The following is a 23,721-nucleotide window of genomic DNA, read 5'->3' as shown; positions in this document are numbered from 1 at the left end:
CCACTGTAAAGAGTAGCTAAGGACTGCTTTAAGTTCCTCTTTCCAGCTGGGCAGTGGTGGCACACCCCTTTACTCCCAGAACTCCAGTCAGCAGCAGGCGGATCTCTGTAAGTTTGAGGCCAGCCAGGTCTACAGGGAGAGTTCCAGAATAGCCAGAATTACACAGAGAAACTGTCTTGAAAAACCAAAAAAACTGGTTCATCAACAAACTCCACTGAACATGTTCTGGAAACTACCAACCAATGGCAGTCCTAGTTTCTAAAGTAGCCACCTGGGAATTAATTTTTTCCAAGAATCACACAGTAAGAGACAACTAGACACTCTCATCACCAAACTTCCATGAACAATATCCAGCCACTTGGGCTCTTGAATGTCCACTGGTTTCTGATGCTACGATTTTCCAGCACTGAATGTAAGCCAGACAGATCTCTCTCTCAGCTTGGATACCCTACAGTTTCCCTATAGTAGAAAATAAACTGTCTTTTTAGCTCCAATTCCAGGTGACTGTTTCATCGTCCTTTGACACCTGTTTGCTTTATGTTTGCCTCTCCACGTACGCCAGAGGGCCCTGAACTCTGACCTCCTCTGCCTTAGCTTTTCAAGTGCAGATTACAGGCCAGCACCACTATGCCCAGTTGCTCTCCTGCTTTATAACACTGCACTTTGGCACAGCTGAGATCTTTTTGTGTGACTTCCCTCAAAGTTAAATGTGACATTCCAGCTGCACCCAGAGTACAGACGATAGGGCCCTAGGCAGAGCACCTGGGGAAAGCAGGCCCAGCATCTCTCTGATTCTGCTTCACTTTGACGGGGCCTGACAAGACTGAGGAGGGGCCCTTTCCCCAGTGCCTCCCTAATGAGGGATCCAGAGTGCTGCTCCTCTGTGAGCATCCACCAAAGCACTACTGAGAAACATGCCCTGAGGAAAACACCTGGATGTTAAGGTCCTTCACCTTAGCTACCAGAACCGCAGCCTGGTGCCACTCAAGTACCACAGTGTTCCAGAAACACAATGTGACACTCCTAAAAGGAGATCTCAACAATTCACTGGCTTTCTATTATTTCTAAAGCAGACCTTGTTACAACTAGAAAAGTTAGGACTACAGGTCCCTACTGTCACGACATTCTCTTTTTCTTCACATGACCTTTCAATCCGAGCTGTCTTGATTGACAGAAGCCAACCAAGAGACAGAGGAGAACAGCCACACACCTGTCACACCAGAGCCAGCAGGTGCAGGCAAGAGCAAGAGGGTCAGGAGTTCAAGACCAACCTCAGCTACAAACCAAGCTCAAGGAGAGCCTGGTCTACGTAAGACTCTATCTCAAAAAAACAAAAAACAAAAAAACACCAAAGAGATTCTCTTCAAATGAAATCTGACAGATTTCAATCCCAAGGAACAAGCAGCTATGGTGAATGTGGGGGAGAGTAAAACCGAGTGGACTGACACAACCCCCTAGCTGCTTGGCTCTTTCCTTTAAGTGCCAGCTAGAGTACAAGCTATGGCCCCATTATTTAATTAGAGGCCCAACTATTACAGTTACCAAGCAAGAAGGATGAAGTATGCACATTTTGTGCATTAAGACGGCAAGACTCCCCAGAATTAACAACTTCCAGAGACTAAGCTAATTACCTCGCTTTGTGGGTGGCTGCCTCGAGGTTCTAGAGTGGTGGTGCCGTCACCACATGGCTTCATGCTCCACGATTTAGAGGAGTCACTCCACGCATGCAGTGGAGTTGCAGAATGGTGTGAGGGACTTGGTGCTAGTCCCAGGGGCCCTGACCTCTACTGCTACTCAATGTGACTTGTCACTCCAATACTCTGTAGCTTCCGATGGTGAAATAAAGGAGACCTGAGAACTAAGATACTGCCACTGTTCCTAAGAAGTGTGAGGAGGCCACTGTCCATGTTACCACACCTCACCACAGCTCTTACTCTGACCCACTAGTGTTGTGGGCATGCTCACATTAAATCATACATTTCAGCAATCACAAACTTTTATTGCTTATAAAAAAATCAAGTAATTAGCCAACATCCTGATATTAAGTCCTATTATGAAAGAGATTCATCTGGTCGTGTAAGGTAGGTACAGGATTTGTAGAGAATAATATTTTTATTTAGAATATGAATCTGTTGGGAAATAAAAGATAGCATAATTTGTGTGTAACTATAAAATCCAAATCTAGGATGTAGTAATAACAAAATTCAAAGCAATTTGTCTTTTAAATTTTGTTAATGGGAAGCATATACATGTTGCTAAGACAAATATTATATTTGCTGATAATAACTCATTTCTTACCAGCTACAACATTTCTTTAAACAACATCCAAGTATTTTCTAAGAATGAAAGTCAGACACAGACACACCACACACATATACCACATATACACACATCATACACACATCACATACACACACCACACACACTCACACACACCACACATACACCCACACCACATATACACACCCAATACCACATACATACAAAAAAATTACTTCTATTTTCTTCAGCTTACAGAGAAGGATGCAGGGCTCCATAGTGAACAGTGGTGGACACAATAGACGCATCCTTGAGCCCAGAAGAGAGCCATGCACAGGCGCCTACTCTAGAAAGGGCTGGTCAGACCAGATCTATGCACTTCCCCATGACTGAGGACAGCGGCAAACATGACAGTGCCTGGAGCATCAGACCACAAGTCTGATGCTTGGATTCACTGTTCTAGGGGCTTAAGAGCCACCCTGTCATCAAATCAAATGAAGATTTAGTGAAGGAATAAAAAAATAAAAAGTAACAGTGGCTTAATAAAATTGGAAGACTAGAGCATTACAGACAGAGACTTCTGTAAGGATCTGGCTGTTTGAGAACCTATCCCAGGCTCCCTAGTGGGTGTTTAGTGCCTTTCCACCCAGGCTTACTCTACCCTAAGACCTCACTTCACCCCTCCACCTCGGAGTCTGTATTCCACTTTCCTTTTCTGGCACAGTTCTGTCCTTTCTCACTCTATTAATTCAACAATCTAGAATCCTACATAATGCAGCTCTCTCAAAGAAAGTATCTGAGCATACTTATTAAATAGGGCACTAATATGTTTATTATTGAGCAATAGTGAAGATAATAAGATACACTTTAAGCGCACCCAGAAGACATAAGTTTTTTCCCCTACTTTATTTTTTTTAATTAGAAACAAGATTGTTTTACATGTCAATCCCAGTTCCTACTCCCTCCCCTCCTCCCTTACCACCCACCCACCAACTAAAACCCTACCTATCACATATCCTTTCTGCTCCCCAGGGAGGGTGAGGGCGTCCATAGAGGGTCACCAGAGTCTATCATATCCTTTGGGATAGGGCCTATGCCCACCCCTGTGTGTCTTGGTTCAGAGGTGTCCCTGTATGTGGATTGGGCTCCCAAAGTCCACACCTATGATAGGGATAAGTACTGAACTACTACAGGAGATCCTATAGATTTCTGAGGTCTTCTCACTGAAACCCACGTTTCTGGGTTCTGGATCAGTCCCATGCTGGTATCCCAGTTATCAAAGACATAAGTTTCAATTTTTAGTTCTATACACACTGGATTGTCCGGCACTTTGAAAATTACTGCTTCATAGCAAAGAACCAATCTCCCATAACACTGAGACTTCAGGGCGTGGCGTGTGAAAGCAGTATAGTGCTCAGCACACAGCAGACACTCCATCTGCTTCCTCTGCCTGGAACGCTCTCTATCCACCTTCCCTAGCCTCAGTCCTCCAAGTCAAGTCCCCCGAAGGCCAAATTCAAACTCCACCCTAGGCTTTATTTTCATCTGCTTCTGGAGTCTATGGATCCCTGCTGGAGGAGGCACCAAGGCTATGGTTAAAACCAGAAGCCAGAGGTGAGAAGGTGGGACAGCTAGAAACACCAAGACTGGGTCTATGGAGAGATGCCCAAGTCAAAAAAGAAAGAATTATTAATGCCAAGCAAAATAATACACCAAGAAATACAGCCAGAGCAAACCATCTGCCTTACAATAAAAACATTCAAATAGTCTTTCCTAGTCAGTCATCTGTCATGGTGGATGGATGAAAGGCCCAAGCTAACATGGAGTTAGCTCGTTAAACAACTTCAATAAAGCCTCTTGCTGTTTGCATCAAAAAAAAAAACATTCAAATAGGCTTAGTTGTACACTGATAATTCATATTTTAAAAGTTGTGGTATAAGTTATATGGGAAATATGAAACATTATAATGGCTCCAAAGCCCTCACTTTTTTCTTTTTTTCATGTTACTTTAAAACTTACAAATAATGAGAAAAAAAAGCTAAAATATTTCAAAGTGATGGTCTCTGACAGATCCAGGAAAGTAAAATATTTTAGTACTACTTAATTTTTAAAATGTATACATTTATTATAGTGGCATACCTTTAAATGTTTTCATTGGCATATATTAATTAAACATAATAATGAGTTACATTATGGTATTTTCTTACACAGACATCCCATCCATTACCCTCTCTCTTGCCCTGCTCTACTTCTCCTTCCTTTCCCCAGCCAGGACCACTTCTGCTTTCATCTTGCCTGTGTGTGTGTGTGTGTGTGTGTGTGTGTGTGTGTGTGTGTGTGTATACATGAGAGTGTATGTGAGTGCAAATGTGTGTGTGTGTGTTTATGTGTGTTGGTGTAGCTGTGAGAACTAGTGAGTTTCATTAGAATTGTTTACAAGAGCACAGGAAAGGGTTTGTTCATATAAAAGAAAATTTCTTTTTGTTGTTGTTTTTGTTTGTTTTGAGATGAGGTTTCTCTGTGGAGCTTTGTAGACCAGGCTGGCCTCAAACTCACAAAGATCTGCCTGCTTCTGCCTTCCAAGTGCTGGAATCAAAGGCATATACCACCACCACCCAGCCCAGCCCCCCAAAAAAATTCTAAAATTTTAAAATAAAAAGCCTTCTAGACAACACAGAATGAGGAGTTGAAATCTAAAAAGGAAACAGATGACAAAACAGAACTTTAAAAAAAAAAAAGTTTGATGCAAGTTTAGTAACCATAAAGATTCCATGAAGTGCTAAACATGGAGATCACTACTGTAGCCTAGTACTCACGGGCAAAGACCATCGGATCACTATTTGAGGCCAGTCTGGATTACATATCAAAGGAAAAAAGAAAATTCATTACAAAATAACATTTAAAGAAGTTTCTCCCAGAATTGAAGAATATGAACTTTTGAACTGATGGAGTCAAATAGAAGAGACAGCAGGGTATATCGGCACATATATACCCTGCTGCTACCAGCATGCAACAAGAGAAAGGACAGTAAGTAAAAATCAGCTCATACAGCAAGAGTCACATCGTGAGGGAAAGATAGCTCAGGGGGTGAAGCGCTTGCCCGCAAGTGTGAAGACCTGGGTTTGCACCTGCAGAACCCACATAAAGCCAGCTGCAGACATGCACATCTGGAACCCAGCACCCCCACAGCAGACAGGAGGCACAGACTGGGGAGCCTCTAGAAGCTCACAGACAGTTCGCTGTGGCACACAGACGCTTTTTCAAACAGGGTAGAAGGCAAGTACCGACACCCATGGCTGTTCTCGGACTGCCACACACACTCGTAACACACATGTACCTGCACTGATTCACATAAACACGTATGAACGCAAACAGATAAAAAACAAGTTCACACAACAGATTCAGGAATCGATGGTACCTATTCTCACTGGCAATATGAACAGCTATAAGGCAGTAAAGCACACCTTCAAAATTCCAAGAGAAAAGTATCAGTCTCTATTAATATAAAAGGTAGGGTAAGACACTAGGCAGAGCCCAGAAATGTGCTTCCTTTCCCCACTTCAAGAATCTATTGGAAGATGTGTCAAAGAGAGCAAGATAATCTACAAAGAATGCTGGGAAACCCAGGCAATCCAAAGGTTCTTAGTACCATAAGTGGTACTTACTGGTAGTACCAGTGGGCTTACTGGTTTTAGATCAAGTCAATGCAAAGGCCTCAGCTGACTTCTGAAATGGTGACTATGCTGTGTACTGGAGAAGTTCTGAAGTGGTCACTATGCTGTGTACTGGAGAAGTCCAGCACTCTGCGCAGAAGAGATTTTAGGTTTGTCCCTCTCACCTGTAGCACAGCAGCAAGCAGATACACAACAACGAAGACAACAGTCAGAGAGGTGTGGCCGCTCTTCATCAGGTGAATTGTGTAGAGGAAGATCAGGTGGCCCGGAACCACTAGGAGCAAGAGAACCTGGGCAGACTTATTGTTCACTCCTGTGGCAGGAAACACAAATGACATTAAAAATCACATTTGCAGGTTACAGCTGGGGATGTGGCTCGGCAGAAGGTCAGCTCTGGGGAAGGTTGCTTGTCTAGCACTCACAAGGTTCAACCCCCAGCACTGGTGGGAAAATAGAGTGAACCTATAAAGTGGGCATGGTAATCCATGTCACTGAGTCAGAGAACAACCCTGGATGTCTGTAACCCCAGCACTGCGGAAGCTGAGGTAGCAGCACCTTGAGTTCAAGCCCCCGAACACCCCCAGACAGACAATGAGACTGTATCTCAGAAAAATAAAATGGCAAATTGAAGGTAACTTTCTCATTACTATAGCTCACAGAGTCTCATCTACTTAACTGCTAAGAATAAAGTTCGGTTATTTACAATTCACTTAATTCTTGGGAATTCCCCTAGTAGGTGTAATTGTAAAATCAAGTAAAAAATGGCTGTATAAAAACTGTCTTGAGCTGGGCAGGGGTGGCACTCACCTTTACTCCCAGCACTTGGGAGGCAGAAGCAGGCAAATCTGTGAGCTCAAGGCCAGCCTGGTCTACAGAGTAAGTTCCAGGACAGCCAGGACTACACAGAGAAACCCTGTCTCAGGGAAACAAAACAAAACAAACCTTGTTTTGAAGAACATTAGTGTCATAAAAACAGGAAGGAAATGGAATGTCAAATTTGAGTCTTCTTTTATTGTTCCATCACTGATATTACAAGGAGGGACTTGAGATGCTCAGTGGTTAAGAGCACTGATTGCTCTTCCAGAGGACCAGGGTTCACAACCTTCTACACCTCCAGTTCCATGGGACCTGATGTCCTCCTGCAGCCTCCGAGAGCACTGGGCATACAAGTGGTGCACAGACACACAGGCCAACACCCATGCATATGAAATAACATAATAATAACTGCAGATTTTCGTAGCCACATATCCGTTCATTTAAGTTATATATTGTTCTCCGTCACTGGGTTGTCTCCTAATGTCCTGTTTCAGAGCAAATATCCACATTTTAAAGAGTCAAAAAGCAGTAGTACTGGAAGAAATGTCCACTGTCCCTAAGTCACTGGTGCTTTATGGTTCCTCTTTCTTTTCTTTTCACTTTTTTTGTTTTTTGAGACAGGGTTTCTCTATGTAGCCCTGGCTGTCCTGGAACTAGCTCCACAGACCAGCCTGGCCTCAAACTCAGAGATCTGCCTGTCTTTGCCTCCCAAGTGCTGGAGAAAAAGCTTAGCTGTTAAAGGCTAGACTGACAACCAACAGAGACACGAATACAAAGTGCAAATGCCACAAGGACACACACAGACTTAGGGACACAGAGGCCTTTGTTCCCTGAGATTAGCTCAGCACAACATTCACAAAATATTGATTCAACAAATTTTGTCTGCCCAGATCTCAGCAGAGAGCAGTTCTTGGCAAAACCCACACACACTTACCTGAACCAAAGAATGTCCTAAACGGGTAGGAACAACCTTTGGGTTCATCCGGCAGTTCTCCAGGGATGCTATGCAAATGGAGGTAGGTAGAGATCCTGCTAGCCTGAATGGCCACCAAATTGCCACCGATACCTGAGACATTGGGAAAACAACCAGGTTACCTTTCACTTAAACAATGTCATCAATCCCACCACAGCAAGTCCCTTCCCATCACATTTTCAGTCAATGAGACAAACTTTTCCTGAAATGATGGTTTCTTTAAATGTTCAAAGACATAACCCAAAAATCATTATTATAAAAAAAAAACACCTTCATTATTTTCAAATCTGATTAGCTGTCTGATGTGAAAGTAGACTTGAATGGGTAATTTTTAAAAATCATTCTTGCAATCACTTCACAAAACTAGGTAACATGATATTCATGTTTGTCACCTTAATGAGAGAAAAATAAGCTAGATTTATTCAAATTGACAGGCGTGATACTTTCTCAGCACATTAAAGAAAATGAATTAGGAGCTGAATAAAATTACTCAGCAAAGTCCCGTTTTCAACCTACAAACAGCTTCTCTGTGACTGAGAGGCAGTAGAGTTAATGCTGAGGTAGGAATGAATTCCAAGGTGACAAGGACACTGGAATTCTCTGTCCACTTGAAGTCAGTGAGGGAGAGACAAGAGCCACAAGAGCAAATGAGAAGCAAGCAAATGCAAATTCCCAGATCTTACAGCCCGCATGTGGGCCAGCACAGTCATTAGCAGGGACTCCATATTCGCTGGCTGGTGACCTTCCCAAAGTGTCCAAAAGGCGCTTCTGAGACAGAACAAGGAGGGTCTGAGAACAAATAGCCAAGCTCAGGGGACCATCTTAAGCAATCCTCTCATATAAAGACAGGCCACCTGTGAAGGGGAGGAAGGGCTCTTTGCCTGGTCCCAGGCAGAGCACTGTTGCCACAGGAGGAAGAAATGAGCAACAGCTGGCAGCTGCTGGAAGCTCTTCCGCTTAAGACCAGCCTGGAGGTTTGATTGCCAACAGAGGAGGAGGAGAGAGAAAAACAGTGAGTCAGCCTCGCCTCTCAGGGCCAGGTGTAGGGACTGTGGAGATGAGGTATGGTAAGGGAACTCTAGCCTGCAACAGCAGGAGGGAAAGATCAGCATGCTGCCACAAAGGAAAAGCAAGAACTTCACGCCATCCACACGCAGCCACACCAAGAACAGGGTAGCAGGAGCCCACTGATGAAGAAAAGCGAATCAAGAATACCGAAGGAACCACAGTACAAGGACTGTCCTAACCTCACACAACAAGCAAAGAGCTGCTCATTTTTAAGCACAAGTAGTATTTACCTCAGTTCCCAGTGGTCTTTTATATTCAATGCCAAGCATTTAATAAAACTATAGGGTGTTGAAGTAATAATTGTTATTGGTCTCTATTATTTGCGGTTTGAGACAGGCTCTCTTGTAGTACAGGCTGGCCCTGAGCTTGCTGCGACCTTGAACTCCTGGTCTACCTCCCAAATGCTGGCATTACAGGCATCAGCTACTATGCCCAGATCCAGGTACTGAAATTATTTGACAAGGATTCTAAAATAACTATGGTTGACACAGTAAAGAATACATCAAGGAAAGTGTATAACACACAGTAAAAGAAGAAACACAGAGGAGTTACAATATGAAAAAATATATGTCAGATACACATGATGCTAAAGAAAAAGGAAGGAGCAGTATCAGTGTCTAGGGAAGCAAAACAGCTGAGAAAAGTACTGAAAATACTTTGCCACTCAACACCACCAGACACACTTTCCAAAGTACCCACAGCCAGCTGCTCACAGACACTACAGACTACAGGACAAGTCTCTGAGTTTGAAATGACTGAAACATCTCCGGGCACAGGAAATAGACATCTGCGATTCCCCTGCCCAAATATTTCAAAAGTAAACGGTACAATTCTAAATAAACTACAGGTCAAAGAAGAGACCACAAGAGAATGGGAAAGCAATCAATTTAATAAAAATAGAACATAGAATAGGCAGTGGTGGCCCATACCTTTAATCCCAGCACTCATGAGGCAGAGACAGGTGGTTCTCTGTGAGTTCGAGGCCAGCCTGGTCTACAGAGTGAGTTCCATGACAGACTCTAAAGCTATAGAGAAACCCTGTCTGGAAAAGAAAAAATAGGACACACTGAACTACACGAGAGGCATACAGAGCAATCCTTTGAAACTGGGGCACTGCTTCTACTTATATAGAAGAAATGTCTTATATCAGTAATGTCGAGTTCACATCTTTAAAACTTTAAAAGTTGTACTAAAACAGAGAGGAAAAAAGAAAGAGGACTCAGAAGAGCACAGCTGAGTAAGAGAGAAAACACAACAAAGAAGTAGACCAGAAGCTTCATCTCTGAATGAATGAACAAAAGAGGAGACCCATATTTCAACACCCAGATCGAAAGAGAGCAAGTGCAGTGGCTCATGCCTGTAATCCCAGTGCAGAGACAGAGGAGCTTGGGAAACACTGTAAGTTCTATGCCAGCCTTACTCAGCTACAGGGTAAGACTCTGCCTCAGAATAAACAATAAGCTGCAGAGGCGGCTCTTAAGAGTGCATACTGTTCTTGCAGTGGGGGAGTGGGCGGGCGGGGTGGGGTGGGGGCATACAGGTGGTCTAAAACCTCCAATAACACCAGCTCCAGGGGATCAGTGTCTACACTGCACTCCTGTGAATAACTGCCCCCCAGATATACATAGCTATACATTAGAAAATAAAGCAGCCCAATATATAAACACAGGACAATGAACAGAATTCACCACCATTCTAGTGAACGAAAAAGATACTGCAGGAATATCATTAATAACTTCCATTCTAAACTATTAGCAAATCAAATCCAGCAAAATACTCAATCTGTGAAACATCACAACCAAATTGGGCTTATCCAAGGAATGAAAAACTAATTTAACATCTGGAAGGAAATTAATATAGTTCATTAACAAGTAGATGGAGGGGGAATGTAACATGATTATAAGAATACATGGGGAAAAAACAATACAACTCAATAGTCATGAGTAAAAGCTATAACCCAATACACATACAAGCTTGGTGTGTACTACAGGGTGGAGCATGAAAATGACTTCTTAGCCATGTGAGCTGTTGAGGTGTAAGACAACAATGAAATCTGGTCCTGACTCTCATACAAAACACAAAACACAATTCCAGGTGAATTAAAACTGCTAAGCTGCAGAAGGCTGGTGAGGCGGTGAGTGCTGAGAATCAGCTGGATGGGCCCTGGGTTCAGAAGCCTTCCACCTCCCAGCAACAGCTGGGCACCACTGATTCTGAGCCTCACCAGAACTGGCCTCTTGACAGGCTTCTTAATTGCATGGGCCATTTTCTCTAGTGCTGTGGGATAATCAATCATTTTGTACACTGTGAAGATGTGTCTCTGCTAAGGCACCTTCTGATTGGTTTAATAAAGAGCTGAGTGGCCAATAGCTAGGCAGGAGCGGATAGGCAGGACTTCTGACTTCCAGGGAGAGAGAGGAAATCTGGGAGGAATCTGAGGCAAGGAGCAAGTCAGACATGTGGTACTGAGGAGAGGTAACAAGCCACATGGCACAATGTAGATTAATATATAAACAGGTTAGTTTAAGTTATAAAGCTAGTTGGGAACAAGCCTAAGCTAAGACCAAGCTTTCCTACTTAATAAGAAGTCTCCTTGTCATTATTTGAGAGCTGGTGATCCAAAGAAAGTCTGACTACACCCCTCTTTCTCACTCACTCTTCATCCACTCTCTTTCACACTCTCTCCTTCTCTTCCTCCCTGCCCCTTTCTCCTCATCCCTTCCCACTCCCACTCTTTGGAGAATACTGACTAATACATGTGGAAATTGTTTAACAACTGTAAAACACAAAGGGCAAGTTTATAAAATTTAAAACTTTATCTCACCAGAAAACACTTTAGGCAAAGAGGAAGAACAAGCCAACGAGTGGAGAAAACCTGCAACATCAGTAACTTTCAACAGAAAAAAAGGACAAGGGACTTAGCAGATAGCTAAGCAGATAGCTAACCAAAGAGGTTAAGCCAGGGGCTGGAGAGAGAGCACAGAGGGTAAGAGAGCTCGCCTCACAAACTTAAGGACCTGAGCTCTAATCCCAACATCCGTGTAAGCACTGGGCATATGCCAGTCACCATATGCTGTGGGAACTTGGTGACAGGAGGTTCATTGGGGCTTGCTGGCCACCTGCAGAGCTCCAGGTTCAGTAAGAGACACCATCTCAACGGGAAAAGGTGGACAGTGATAGAGCAGAATGCCTGACATTCTCCTGTGGTCTTTGCACACACATGTGGACATCATCACCACACACATCACACATGAACATATACACATACTTTCACACATATGCACAAAGTTAGCTGAAACTTCTGGTAAACAGGAGAGACCCAAGCTCATTGGGCTTCAAAGAAATACAAAACAGAAGCAAAGTAAGCACTTTACACCCAGCCAGACAGGCAGAAAAATGAATTTCTGGCACATAAACAGATGCTAACAACACAGAGCTCAACATTCTGACACAAAGCTATCAGGTATGTAAAATTGGGTTGGAGGTGTAGCTCAGTGGTAGAGAACTCAGTAAGAGCAGAGGACCTCAGATCCCCAACACACCCACAAAAGTCTTAATTTGTTAGAGTCCCTAAGCAAAATCTCTGGAACTATGTAATAAAGGGATGTGCATGTCCTGCCCTACAACTGAGCCATTTCACTTTTCCAGACTTAAAAAAAAAAAAGGCTGGCATATGTGTACCAACTGGAAGGATGATCTCAGAAAGAAACATGAAATAAAAAGAACTGGAAAGCCTCTCTTTTTAAAAGTGCTTTTTATGAATGCGCATCTTTTGGGTATATGCCTAAGAGTAGAATTGCTGGATCTTGTGGTAGACTTGATTCCCATTTTCCTGAGGAACCACCATACTGATTTCCAAAGTGGCTGTATAAGCTGGCACTCCCACCAGCAGTGAAAGAGTGTTCCCCTTTGTCCACATCCTCTCCAGTATAAGCTATCATTGGACTTTTGATTTTAGCCATTCTGACAGGAGTAAGGTGACATTTCAGAGTTGTTTTGATTTGCATTTCCCTGATGGCTAAGGATGTTGAGCACTTTCTTATGTGTCTTTCAGCCATTTTAGATTCCTCCATTGAGAGTTCTATATTTAGTTCTGTACCCTACTTTTTAATTGGATTAGTTGGTATTTTGGTGACTAGCTTCTTGAGTTCTTTGTATATTTTGGAGGGTTGATGTGGAGTTGGTGAAGATCTTTTCCCATTCTGTGGGCTGCCATTTTGTTTTGTTGACTGTGTCCTTTGCTTAACAAAAGCTTCTTAGTTTCAGGAGGTCCCATTTATTAATTGTTGATCTCAGTGTCTATGCTACTGGTGTTATGTTCAGGAAGTGAACTCCAATACCAATTCGTTCAGGGTGGCTGGATTTATTTGAGGTCTTTGATCCATTTGGACTTAAGTTTTGTGCATGGCAATAGATAAGGATCTATCTGCAGTCTTCTACATGTCAGCATCCAGTTATGCCAGCACCATTTGTTGAAGATGCTTTCTTTTTTCCATTATATAACTTTAGCTTCTTTGTCAAAAATCAGATGTTCTTAGGTGTTTCGGTTAATGTCAGGGTTTTCAGTTCAATCCATTGGTGTACTTGTCTATTTTTGTGCCAATACCAAGCTGTTTTCATTACTATAGCTCTATAATAGAGATGAAGTTAGGGATGGTGATGCCTCCAGAAGTTCCTTTATTGCACAGGGTTTTTTTTGGCTATCCTGGGATTTTTGTTTCTCCATATAAAGTTGAGAATTGTTCTCTCAAGGTCTGTGAAGAATTGTGCTGGGATTTTAATGGGGATTGCTTTTGGCAAGATTGCCATTTTTACTATGTTGATCCCACTATCCAAGAGCATGGGAGATCTTTCCATTTACTGGTATCTTCTTTAATTTCTTTCTTTAAAGACTCAAAGTTCTTGCTATACAGGTCTTTCACTTGTTTGGTCAGAATTACCCCAAGGTATTTTATGTTGTTTGTGGCATTATGAAGGGTGATGTTTCTCTGATTTTGTTCTCAGCCCATTTATCATCTGTATGTAGTAGGTTGTTGTGATTTCTTTTCTTTTTTTTTTTTTTTTTTTTTTTTTTTTTTTTTTTTTTTGTGAGACAGGGTTTCCCTGTGGCTTTTGGAGGTTGTCCTGGATCTAGCTCTTGTAGACCAGGCTGGTCTTGAACTCACAGAGATCCGCCTGCCTCTGCCCCCCGAGTGCTGGGATTAAAGACGTGCGCCACCAACACCCGGCTATCTGTATGTAGTAGGGCTAATGATTTTTTTTAGTTAATCTTGTATCCTGCCACTTTGCTGAAGGTGTTTATCACCTGTAGGAGTTCCCTGGTAGAGTTTTTCCGGGTCACTTATGTAAACTATCATATCATCTGCAAATAGTGAAAATTTGACTTCTTCTTTCCCTATTTGTATCCCCTTGATCTCCTTTTGTTGTCTAATTGCTCTAGCTAGAACTTCAAGTACAATATTGAAGAGGTATGGAGAGAGTGGGCAGCCTTGTCTTGTTCCTGATTTTAGAGGAATTGCCTTGAGTTTCTGTCCATTTAGTTTGATGCTGGCTGTTGGTTTACTGTATATTGCTTTTATTATGTTTAGGTATGTTCCTGTTATTCCTGATCTCTCCAAGACCTTTATCATGAAGGGCTGTTGGATTATATCAAAGGTTTTTTCAACATCTAGTCAGATGATCATGTGATTTTTCTTTCTCAGTTTATTTATATGGTGGATTACATTGATGGATTTTTGTGTGTTGAGCCATCCCTGCATCCCTGGCATGAAGCCTGCTTGATCATGGTGGGTGATTTTTCTAATGTGTTCTTAGATTCGATTTGCCAATATTTTGTTGAGTATTTTTTCATCAATGTTCATGAGGGATATTGTCTGTAGTTTTCTTTCTTAGTTGTGTCTTTGTGTGGTACCCTTCTGCTTCTATTGTGTGAAACACTTTCAGGAGAATTGGTATTAGCTGTTCTTTGAATTTCTGGTAGAATTCTGAATTGAAGCCAGCTGGCCCTGGGCTTTTTTTTTTTTTTTTTTTTTTTGGTTGGAAGACTTTTGATGACTGCTTCTATTTCATTAGGGGTTGTAGGTCTATTTAAATTGCTTATCTGTTCTTCATTTCATTTTGGTAAGTGATAGCTATCCAGCAAATTGTCCATTTCCTTTAGATGTTCGAATTTTGAGGAGTACAGGTTTTCAAAGTATGAACTGATGATTCTCTGGATTTCCTTAGTGTCTGTTGTTATGTCCCCCTTTTCATTTCTGATTCTGTTAATTTGCATGTTTGTTCTCTGCCATTTGGTAAGTTTAGATAAAAGTTTGTCTATCTTGTTGATTTTCTCAAAGAACCAACTCTTTGTTACATTGATTCTTTGTATTGTTTTCCTAGTTTGTTCAATCATGTTCATAGCAGCATTATTTGTAATAGCCAGAATCTGGAAGCAACCTAGATGTCCCTCAACTGAAGAATGGATACAGAAAATGTGATACATTTACACAATGGAGCACTACTCATTGGGAAAAAAACAATGGAATCTTGAAATCTGCAGGAAAATGGATGGAACTAGAAGAAACCATCCTGAGTGAGGAAACCCAGTCACAAAAAGACAAAAATGGTATGCACTCACTCATATATGGATTTTAGACATAAAGCAAAGGAAGTTACCACCCTACAATCTACACCATCAGAGAAGCTAGGAAACAAAGAGGACCCTAAGAGAGACATACATGGTCCCCTGGAGAAGGGGAAAGGGACAAGGTCTCCTGAACTAATTGGGAACATGGGGGGAGGGGATAAGGAGCTAGGAGAAAGAGAAGGGGAGAAGAGGAGAAGAGGAGGGAGGGAGAAGGACATGAGGGAGCAGGAAGATCTAGTCAGGGAAGAACAGAGAAGAGTAAGAAAAGAGATACCATAATAGAGGGGGCCATTATAGGTTTAAAGAGAATTCTGGCACTGGGGAAATGTCCAGAGAGCTACAAGTTTGACCCCAACTAACAATCTAAGCAATAGTCAAGAAGCTGCCTTAAATGCCCTTCTCCGAAAATGAGATTGATGACTACCTTATATGGCATCCAAGAGCCTTTATCCAGTAGCTGATGGAAGCAGAAGCAGACACCCACAGCTAAAACACTGAGCTGAACTCTGGAATACAGTTGCAGAGAGGGAGGAGTGATGAGCAAAGGGGTGAAGACCAGGCTGGAAAAACCCACAGAAACAGCTGACCTGAACAAGGGGTTGCTCATGGCCCCCAGACTGATAGCTGGGAAGCCAGCATAGGACTGTTCCAGACCCCCTGAGCAAAGATGTCAGTTTGGAGGTCTGGTTAATTTATAGGGCCTCTGGTAGTGGATCAGTATTTATCCCTACTGCACGAATGGACTTTGCTAGCCCAATCCACATACAGGGATACTCTCTCAGCCTAGACACACTGGGGAGGGCCTAGGCCCTGCTCCAAATGGTATGACAGACTCTGAAGATTCCCTCATGGAAGGCTTCACCCTCCCTGGGGAGCAGAAAAGGGTTGGGATAGGGAAGGGGGGGCCAGGGGAGGAGAGGAGGGAGAAGGAACTGGGATTGACATGTAAAAGAAGCTTGTTTCTTTTTTTAAAGAGTGCTTTTCAAAGATTTAGTATTTTATGTGTATGTGTATAAGCCTGAGCGTGTGCATATGCACCACGTGCAGGCAAATGTCATGTACCACAAGCATGCAGCTGTTCCCTGCAACTGGAGTACAAGCAGTTGTGAGCGGCCATGTGGGTGCTGGGAGCTGAACTTGAACTCAGTTCCTCTGAAAGAACAGCAAATGCTCTTAACATCTGAGCCATCTCTCTAGGCTTGGAAATCTTTTTTAATGCAGAAGAATGCTTTTGCTTTAAACACTAGAGCTGAGTGTGTTGAGACACTCTTGAGACTAGGGTGGGAAGATTACCAGAGTCAAAACCAACCTGGTCAGTGTGCGCTGGGCCCATTTCAACCAATAAATAGGAGCATAGACCATAGAGGTTGTTCACACTAGTGGATTACCATGTGATGTTAGGATACGCACTGTAATGTTTAACTGTATTTATCTTCTTAAATATTTATCATATTGTCATCAAATACTAAAATCATAAACATTAAAAGCGACTTTTCCTAGCTTTGTGAAATACAAGTTACTTGTAATCCTCTCTACACAACAGCACAGCAGGGCTTCCAAATCTAGCAGGGATTTAGTGTATCCCCCATCCCCTCCTGGGCTCCCCTGGCTTCTGGTGACCACTATTCTACAGTCACATTCTAGGACTGTATCATGTGGTCTTTGGTGGCCCTTACCGATCATACTACTTCATGTTCACACCAACAGAATACATGGGTCTTCCCACAGCCTCACCACTGGTTTTCTTTTGTCTCTCTGACATACTGGAGTGACATTCTGGGTCCCTGTGGTTTTAATTTGTATATCTTTAATGGTGTTGCTGGCCATGTGCACATCTTTTAAGTACTGTATTTCATTCTGGTGCTAGAACTGGAATGATAATATGAATTCATCGGGGCTCCACCTGAATAGGAGTGAACACTGATTAATGATAGGGTTACACTCTGTTGAACTCATTGTTAGATATCTTCTTACATAACTAACTACACAGACTAAGGCTGATGTACAAACTAATATTGTCATCATATAGGAGGGTCAATTATTGGCCAAAGTGTCATTCTGCAATGTGTGACTATTAAGGAGTTTTTTGGATGCAAAGAGTAAAAACCATTCCAATAGGATGTCTGAACTGGGCGCTAAGAGCCAGCAGCTTTGGTGAGGTCCTCTGCTGTGGACTGTCACTATGGCGGCCTGAATGAGAAGGGCCTCCCACAGGATCAATGTTTGAATGATGGTAGCAGACTCACCCTCTGAGACTGTAAGCAAGTCCCCAGGCAAATGCTTTCTTTTTGAGTTGCCTTGGTCATGTTGCTTTGTCATAATGGCAGAAGTAACTAGGACATGCACCTGGTGTGGTAGTGTACACCTGGAATTATAGCACTCGGGAGGCTAAGGCAAAAGCATTTTGAGCTTGGCTATATAGCAAGGTCCTATGTCAGACTAAAACAATAAACATGATAATTTAAAATGTAGCTCAGAGAAGTGGAGACATGACCCAGTGGGTTAGGGCTTGCACTGTCCTTCTAAGGATCTGAGTTCAATTCCCAGCATGATATCAGGCTCCAGGGGTTCTGATACCTCCAGCTTCCAAGTGCACGTACACTCACATGCAAATACTGCCCCATACACATACAATTAAAAATAAAATAAATTTGAAAAACAAAGAAAATGTCATTTAGGACTGGTGAGATGGCTCAGCTCACACATACCACCCACATACACACACACCACACACATACACACACCATACATACATACTACATACACACACACCACACACACATACCATACACACACCACCAAAGATACCACACACATACACACCACACACAAAACACATACACACACCATACACACACACACACCATATACACACAAAACACATGCTCACACCATATACACACACACTACAAACATACACATACCACACACACAACAAACCCACCACACATACATACACACACACCACATACACACAAAACACATGCACACAAACTACATATACACACCACACACACACATCACACACAACCACATACACAACACACACAACACATACAAACATCACACATACCACACACACACCACACATACCACACAACATACCATAAACACCACATACATACACCACACACTACACTACAAACACCAAATACCACATACATATCACGCACCACACACACACCACACACACACATATACCCCACAGAAAGCACATACACCACACACACCACAACAACAATACTAAATATAAAAACAAATTAATTCAGTTTATCATAAAATATAAAAAATGTACTTTACCATGTTCTGGGCACTCTTCAAAGGAAACAAATTTCTTTAACTTTTTGCATAAAGGCCACATGGCCAGACAGAGTCACTGAAAACACATGAATGCAGAGCCTTGTTTCCTGCAGATTTCCACCCCAGCTCCAGCACAAGGGCCTGAACACTGCCCCAACACTGTCAAGATTTCAGTGACTGTAATCCTTCTGCCACTTCCTTTTTCTAATGTGAAAATAAGGACAATCCTTTCAAAGATATTGAAATAATTAAATAATATACATATGAAGACATTCCACACAATTATGAACACAATGATATATGTTAATTACTACATCAATAATAAGCAATTTATATAAATAGCGTGTTTCTGACTCCCAGTGTTTCCTATTGTAGGTCCTTCCTTTAGCATGATGTAGAATCCATCAGTCAGAAGCCAACAAGGGACTGTACTGCTTTTCAATTCATTTGGTGTCTTATTTTAAGTTTTAGACACTGTGCTGGGTAGTTTTACGTCACCATAAGATCAGGCTGTAAGAAAGCTTGTAGGGCATTTTCTCAATTAGTGATCAATGGGAACCCCAGCCCACTGTGGGTTCTATAAGAAAACAAGCTGAACAAGCCATGGGAAGCAAGCCAGTAAGCAGCACCCCTCCACGGCCTCTGCAACAACTCCTGACTCCAAGTTCCTGCCCTATCTGAGTTCCTGTCCTGACTTCTTTCAGTGATGAAAGTGTAAGCTGGAATAAACCCTTTCCTCCCCAAGTTGCCTTGGTCATGGTGTTATCACAACAACAACAACAAAACCCCTAAGACAGACACAAACTTACTGTGTACTTCTGGCTGACCTGGAACTATTTCAAGTGGCCTCAAACTCAGAGATCCACCTGCCTCTGCCTTCTGAGTGCTGGAACTAACAGCATGCACCACCATGCCCAATCTGGTATCCATACCAACTTAAAATGACTTCTGTTTGCTTGTTGAGTTTCTCCTGTGCTTGCGTGCGTGCGTGCGTGCGTGCGTGCGTGCGTGCGTGCGTGCGTGCGTGCGTGTCTGTGTGTATACACTGTGTGCCACAATGCACATGTGGAGAACAAGAAAGAACCTGTTTGAGAAAGGGTCTCTTTCTTGTCACTGTTTTGTAACTGAGTACCCTAGGCTTGCAAGCTTCCAGGAATTCTCTTGTCTCTGCTATAGGAGAGCCAAGAACACAGGTACATACTATAGGGACACTCTGTGGTGGTGCCCTGCTTGTATATGGGTTCGGGGATAAGTCAAATTCAGGTCTTCAGTGTGGCACCCACTGAGCTATAACCCAGCCTCTGCATAATGACTATTCTAATTGACACTAATAACAACTATGGCTTTAATTCTGGAGTTTTCTAGTCAGAGCTCATTTTTGCAGTCTACAATGAGAGCAGAACACCCCACAACTAACATGAATGTACATGCACTAACACACAAACACAAAGCCAGTAATTCCTTCTCCTGAGTGAATTAATGCATCCCAGGAGCTGAAAGAGGGAGAGCTTTTGCCTACAGAATGGAATCACTGTCACAGAGATTCTGGGGAAGCACAAAGGAAGAAGCTGATTAAAATAGGGCCTTGTGATCACCAACGGACTTTGGCTCACAGCTTCTCAAAATGCAGCAGAATCCTACAGTAAGAATGGACTTGACACTAAGCGAAAGACCACAGATAATCCCAACAGCAACTACTTGTGCAGAATGCATACACCGCAGTGTGTTTTCCTCCTCCTCACTGGGGGACTCTCGGGGTAATGTTCCATCTGGTGTTTTATTAGACAGGGATGCTTCGGTGCAGATATAGACATCATGCGCTATGAGGCTTGAGCCACTCTACCATAGCTGAGAGTTTCCTGAGACTGTGTTATTAATAATCACTTGTAGCTCTCTCTGAGAGCCACAGATGACTTGGTAGAACTCTCTAGAAGCACCATTTATCACTCCCGTGCTACAATATGAGTGCTAAGTTATCTCAAAGCCTTCCACAGTGACTTTAGAAACACACTAATGCCACTTCTCTAGATGAAGAGAAAACAATGTTACAAGTGAAGAGACTAGTAAGTAGCAGCCCTTCACAGTCTTGTCAGGGTCGCTGGTTATATCCTTTAATTACTGCAAAATTATTACCTTGGAATAGCTTTCTCTGATGTCAAAGAATGCCTTCTTGATACTGTTTGCCACACTGTTGCTTTTAAGAATTTGTTATTAACACAGCTTTTGAATTATTTAAATTCTACAGACACTAATTGCATTATTAAGGGGAGCAGAAAGCATCTAAAGATAGTCTCCTATAAATTAAAATCATCAGTAGAAACAGTCTGTCAGTATACTAAAGAGTTAGTGAGACTCCTCAGTATCTGCAGGAGCTAATTTTAGGCATATCATGCTAGAAAAAGCTCATTAATAGTAAAAATACCTGATGCTAAGAAGGGATTATCAGCAGGTTCACCTCAGGAGTCCCTTAAAACTCTGTTCCCAGTAAAGGTTTCACGTTCACATCACAGATTGCTTCAGATTCTATCCAGAATTTTTTTTTTTAACACATCTTCAATGGAACCCAATACAAAAGTTCATTTCCTTAAAAGGCAAATTATGCTTCTAATTTGCCTGGCAAGTGACCCAGCACCTTCCATATGAACTATGTGTTTCAGCCCTCCACACACCCCTGCAAGATCACCCTCCAACCAGGACTCCCCATCAGTGCTCATTTGCAGTTTCAAGAGATGCACAGGAAAGACATGCCTCTTTTTCATATATTCCAAGTGCAGGCAAAACCCCTTCCATCTGGATAAGGGCAGGTACATTTAACTCTCATGCCCTGTCCACCTTCATTTACTATTTTCCTATGAGTACACTGTGCATAAGTTGACTAATAACTGACCAAGTCACTCTCTTTATTTTCCACCCTAGCTCATGCATTTTCTAACGAGGGCAGAAGTAGTTTCAAGCATAGAGAAGAAATACTATATTCCTTCAATGTATAATATATATATATATATGTATGTATGTATGTATATATATTCTCTATATATGTGTAATATAACCACATGATAGATATAAAAAAGATATGTGTAATGTTTATTTATATAGCCATCTTTAGGGGAAATCATTTTAAATGGCTCATTCAGAAAGTGGTAATAATAATAATAATAATAATATATATATATTTTTTTTTTTTAAAAAAACACTGCCCTGGATTAGAACTTCCACCCAGCATGTATAAATGAGTTACAGGTAATTGAGATGACCCTCTAAATCCTTAGAATGGCCACAAGTGGCTCCTCAACCTAGAGTATCATCCTATCATCCGAACATTATGGCTTTCTTCTTTATGCACCATGACACGAAAAGGCTGAGAAACATTGTCCTGGGTGGAATCTTTCTACTTGACTTGGGACAAGTGAGGCTGTCTGTAGGGAGACACCCTAGCCCCGCCCAATAGTCCTGGGACAGGTACCAGGTGGACCCAGGACTTGCCCATAAGGGCGTGGTGAAGGAAAGCCGGGGTGACGTAAGGGAGCTTCTTAAGGGGCTGCACGTGGGGACCCGGGTCCCTTTTTGTTCTGGCCGCGCTTGCTGGGTTCTATAACCTAGCTCTGGCCTGTGTTTTGCCCTGGTGTCTTCTTGAATAAAGAGACTTTAATCGTAATAGCTGTCCCTCTCCTTAATCTCCCTCCCACCCCTTATCCCTGCCTCCACCAGATTCTTACCAGACTCCCTTGTTCTAGTAAGGTATGACCGGTCTGTCTTTCCCTCCTCATTATTTCCATCCCTCATGCAGTCCCAATCTGCCCTCCATCATTTCTTTGCCCACTTGCTAACAACTGCTCATCTCAGATAAAGGGCCTCTTTTAGACTTCCATCCTCATCCTCTATCCACCATCAACAATATAATAATAATAATAATAATAATAATAATAATAATAATACAGGTGCTGCTTCCAAGGTTTTAAATACTCTAATATTTAATAAATAAAAACACACTTACAGAGAAGCAGAATTTGAGTCCATTCTGGTCTACAAATCATGTTCCAGACAGCCACAGAGAAATACTGTCTCACTCCTGCCCTGAAAAACCCCCACTCATCAGCAAATGTGGACTCTAAAGACTCACACAATAAACACGCCTGTGCTCCTTACTCTCCCCTGCAGCATCCCTGCCTTCTCCCCCTGCAGACCTTCCTTCCCTGTCACTGCCTCCCACACTTCCACATTTTTTCTGTTTTTCTTAAGCTGTGGATTCCTAAACAGCACATGGCTTAGTTTTTGATGCTTATGGACTTTCTTGGAAGGAGACACCACCGTATGTTACATTCCCAGGATTCACCTGTGCTCCCATCACCCTCACTATTAATAATACTCCACTAAAACACACCACCTCCATTGACTTAGCCTGCTACCAACCGAGCTGTATTCCTACATGACTTCTTCATCCCCAAATAAATGGCTGCTCCCTTTCTACTAAGGATGGATACCTAGTTCTACTCTTTCTTCTTTTTTAATCTCTCTCTCTCTCTCTCTCTCTCTCTCTCTCTCTCTCTCTCTCTCTCTCTCTCTCTCTCTGTGTGTGTGTGTGTGTGTGTGTGTGTGTGTGGTATGGTGAAGGTCAGGGGACAGCTTGCAGGAGCTTGGTGGAAAGTGCCATTCCTCACCAAGCCAGGCCCTCAACTACTTCTTCTGCCCGCAAATTCACTTTGAATCTTTAACTCTCATTTAACATCTGAAGACGCAGTTCCTAAATATTTCCATATAAAGAATTTGGGGAGTAGAACATGCAGAAGAGCTGAGAAGTTAATATTAAGCCAATTTCTCTAGTTATAAGCAGGAGAACTTATTAAGGAGAAAAAGACGTGTTGCTATCATTGCCAGAACTATTATATAAATGGAAGGAACTATTTTTCTACTTTTGCCTCCTCAAATGTACCTTAACAGTTCCCTCTAACATCAATGAATTTGTTTTATGATCTAAGCTGTGTTATTTAACATGATGATTTCCT

The 23,721-nt window shown here is 42.3% G+C and overlaps 1 protein-coding gene across 5 annotated transcripts in view; it reads right to left on the bottom strand.

The window, feature by feature from the left end:
- LOC113830657 (solute carrier family 41 member 2) overlaps positions 1-23,721 on the bottom strand; it is a 106,043-nt gene that overhangs the window by 15,283 nt on the left and 67,039 nt on the right. For 4 of the 5 annotated variants that reach the window (XM_027392522.2, XM_027392523.2, XM_027392525.2 and 1 more), the window contains exons 9-10: positions 7,684-7,815; positions 6,098-6,246 (exon numbers count right to left, since the gene is read on the bottom strand). In XM_027392522.2, the coding sequence (XP_027248323.1) occupies positions 6,098-6,246; positions 7,684-7,815 (281 nt within the window). Of the gene's footprint in view, positions 1-6,097; positions 6,247-6,924; positions 7,235-7,683; positions 7,816-23,721 lie in introns of those variants that run through there. The other variant, XM_035450690.1, reaches the window with a different exon arrangement.

The sequence above is a fragment of the Cricetulus griseus genome, assembly GCF_003668045.3.
Source record: "Cricetulus griseus strain 17A/GY chromosome 1 unlocalized genomic scaffold, alternate assembly CriGri-PICRH-1.0 chr1_0, whole genome shotgun sequence".
In the NCBI taxonomy this organism is placed as follows: Eukaryota; Metazoa; Chordata; class Mammalia; order Rodentia; family Cricetidae; genus Cricetulus; species Cricetulus griseus.
This window is presented reverse-complemented; position numbering and strand designations above follow the sequence as displayed.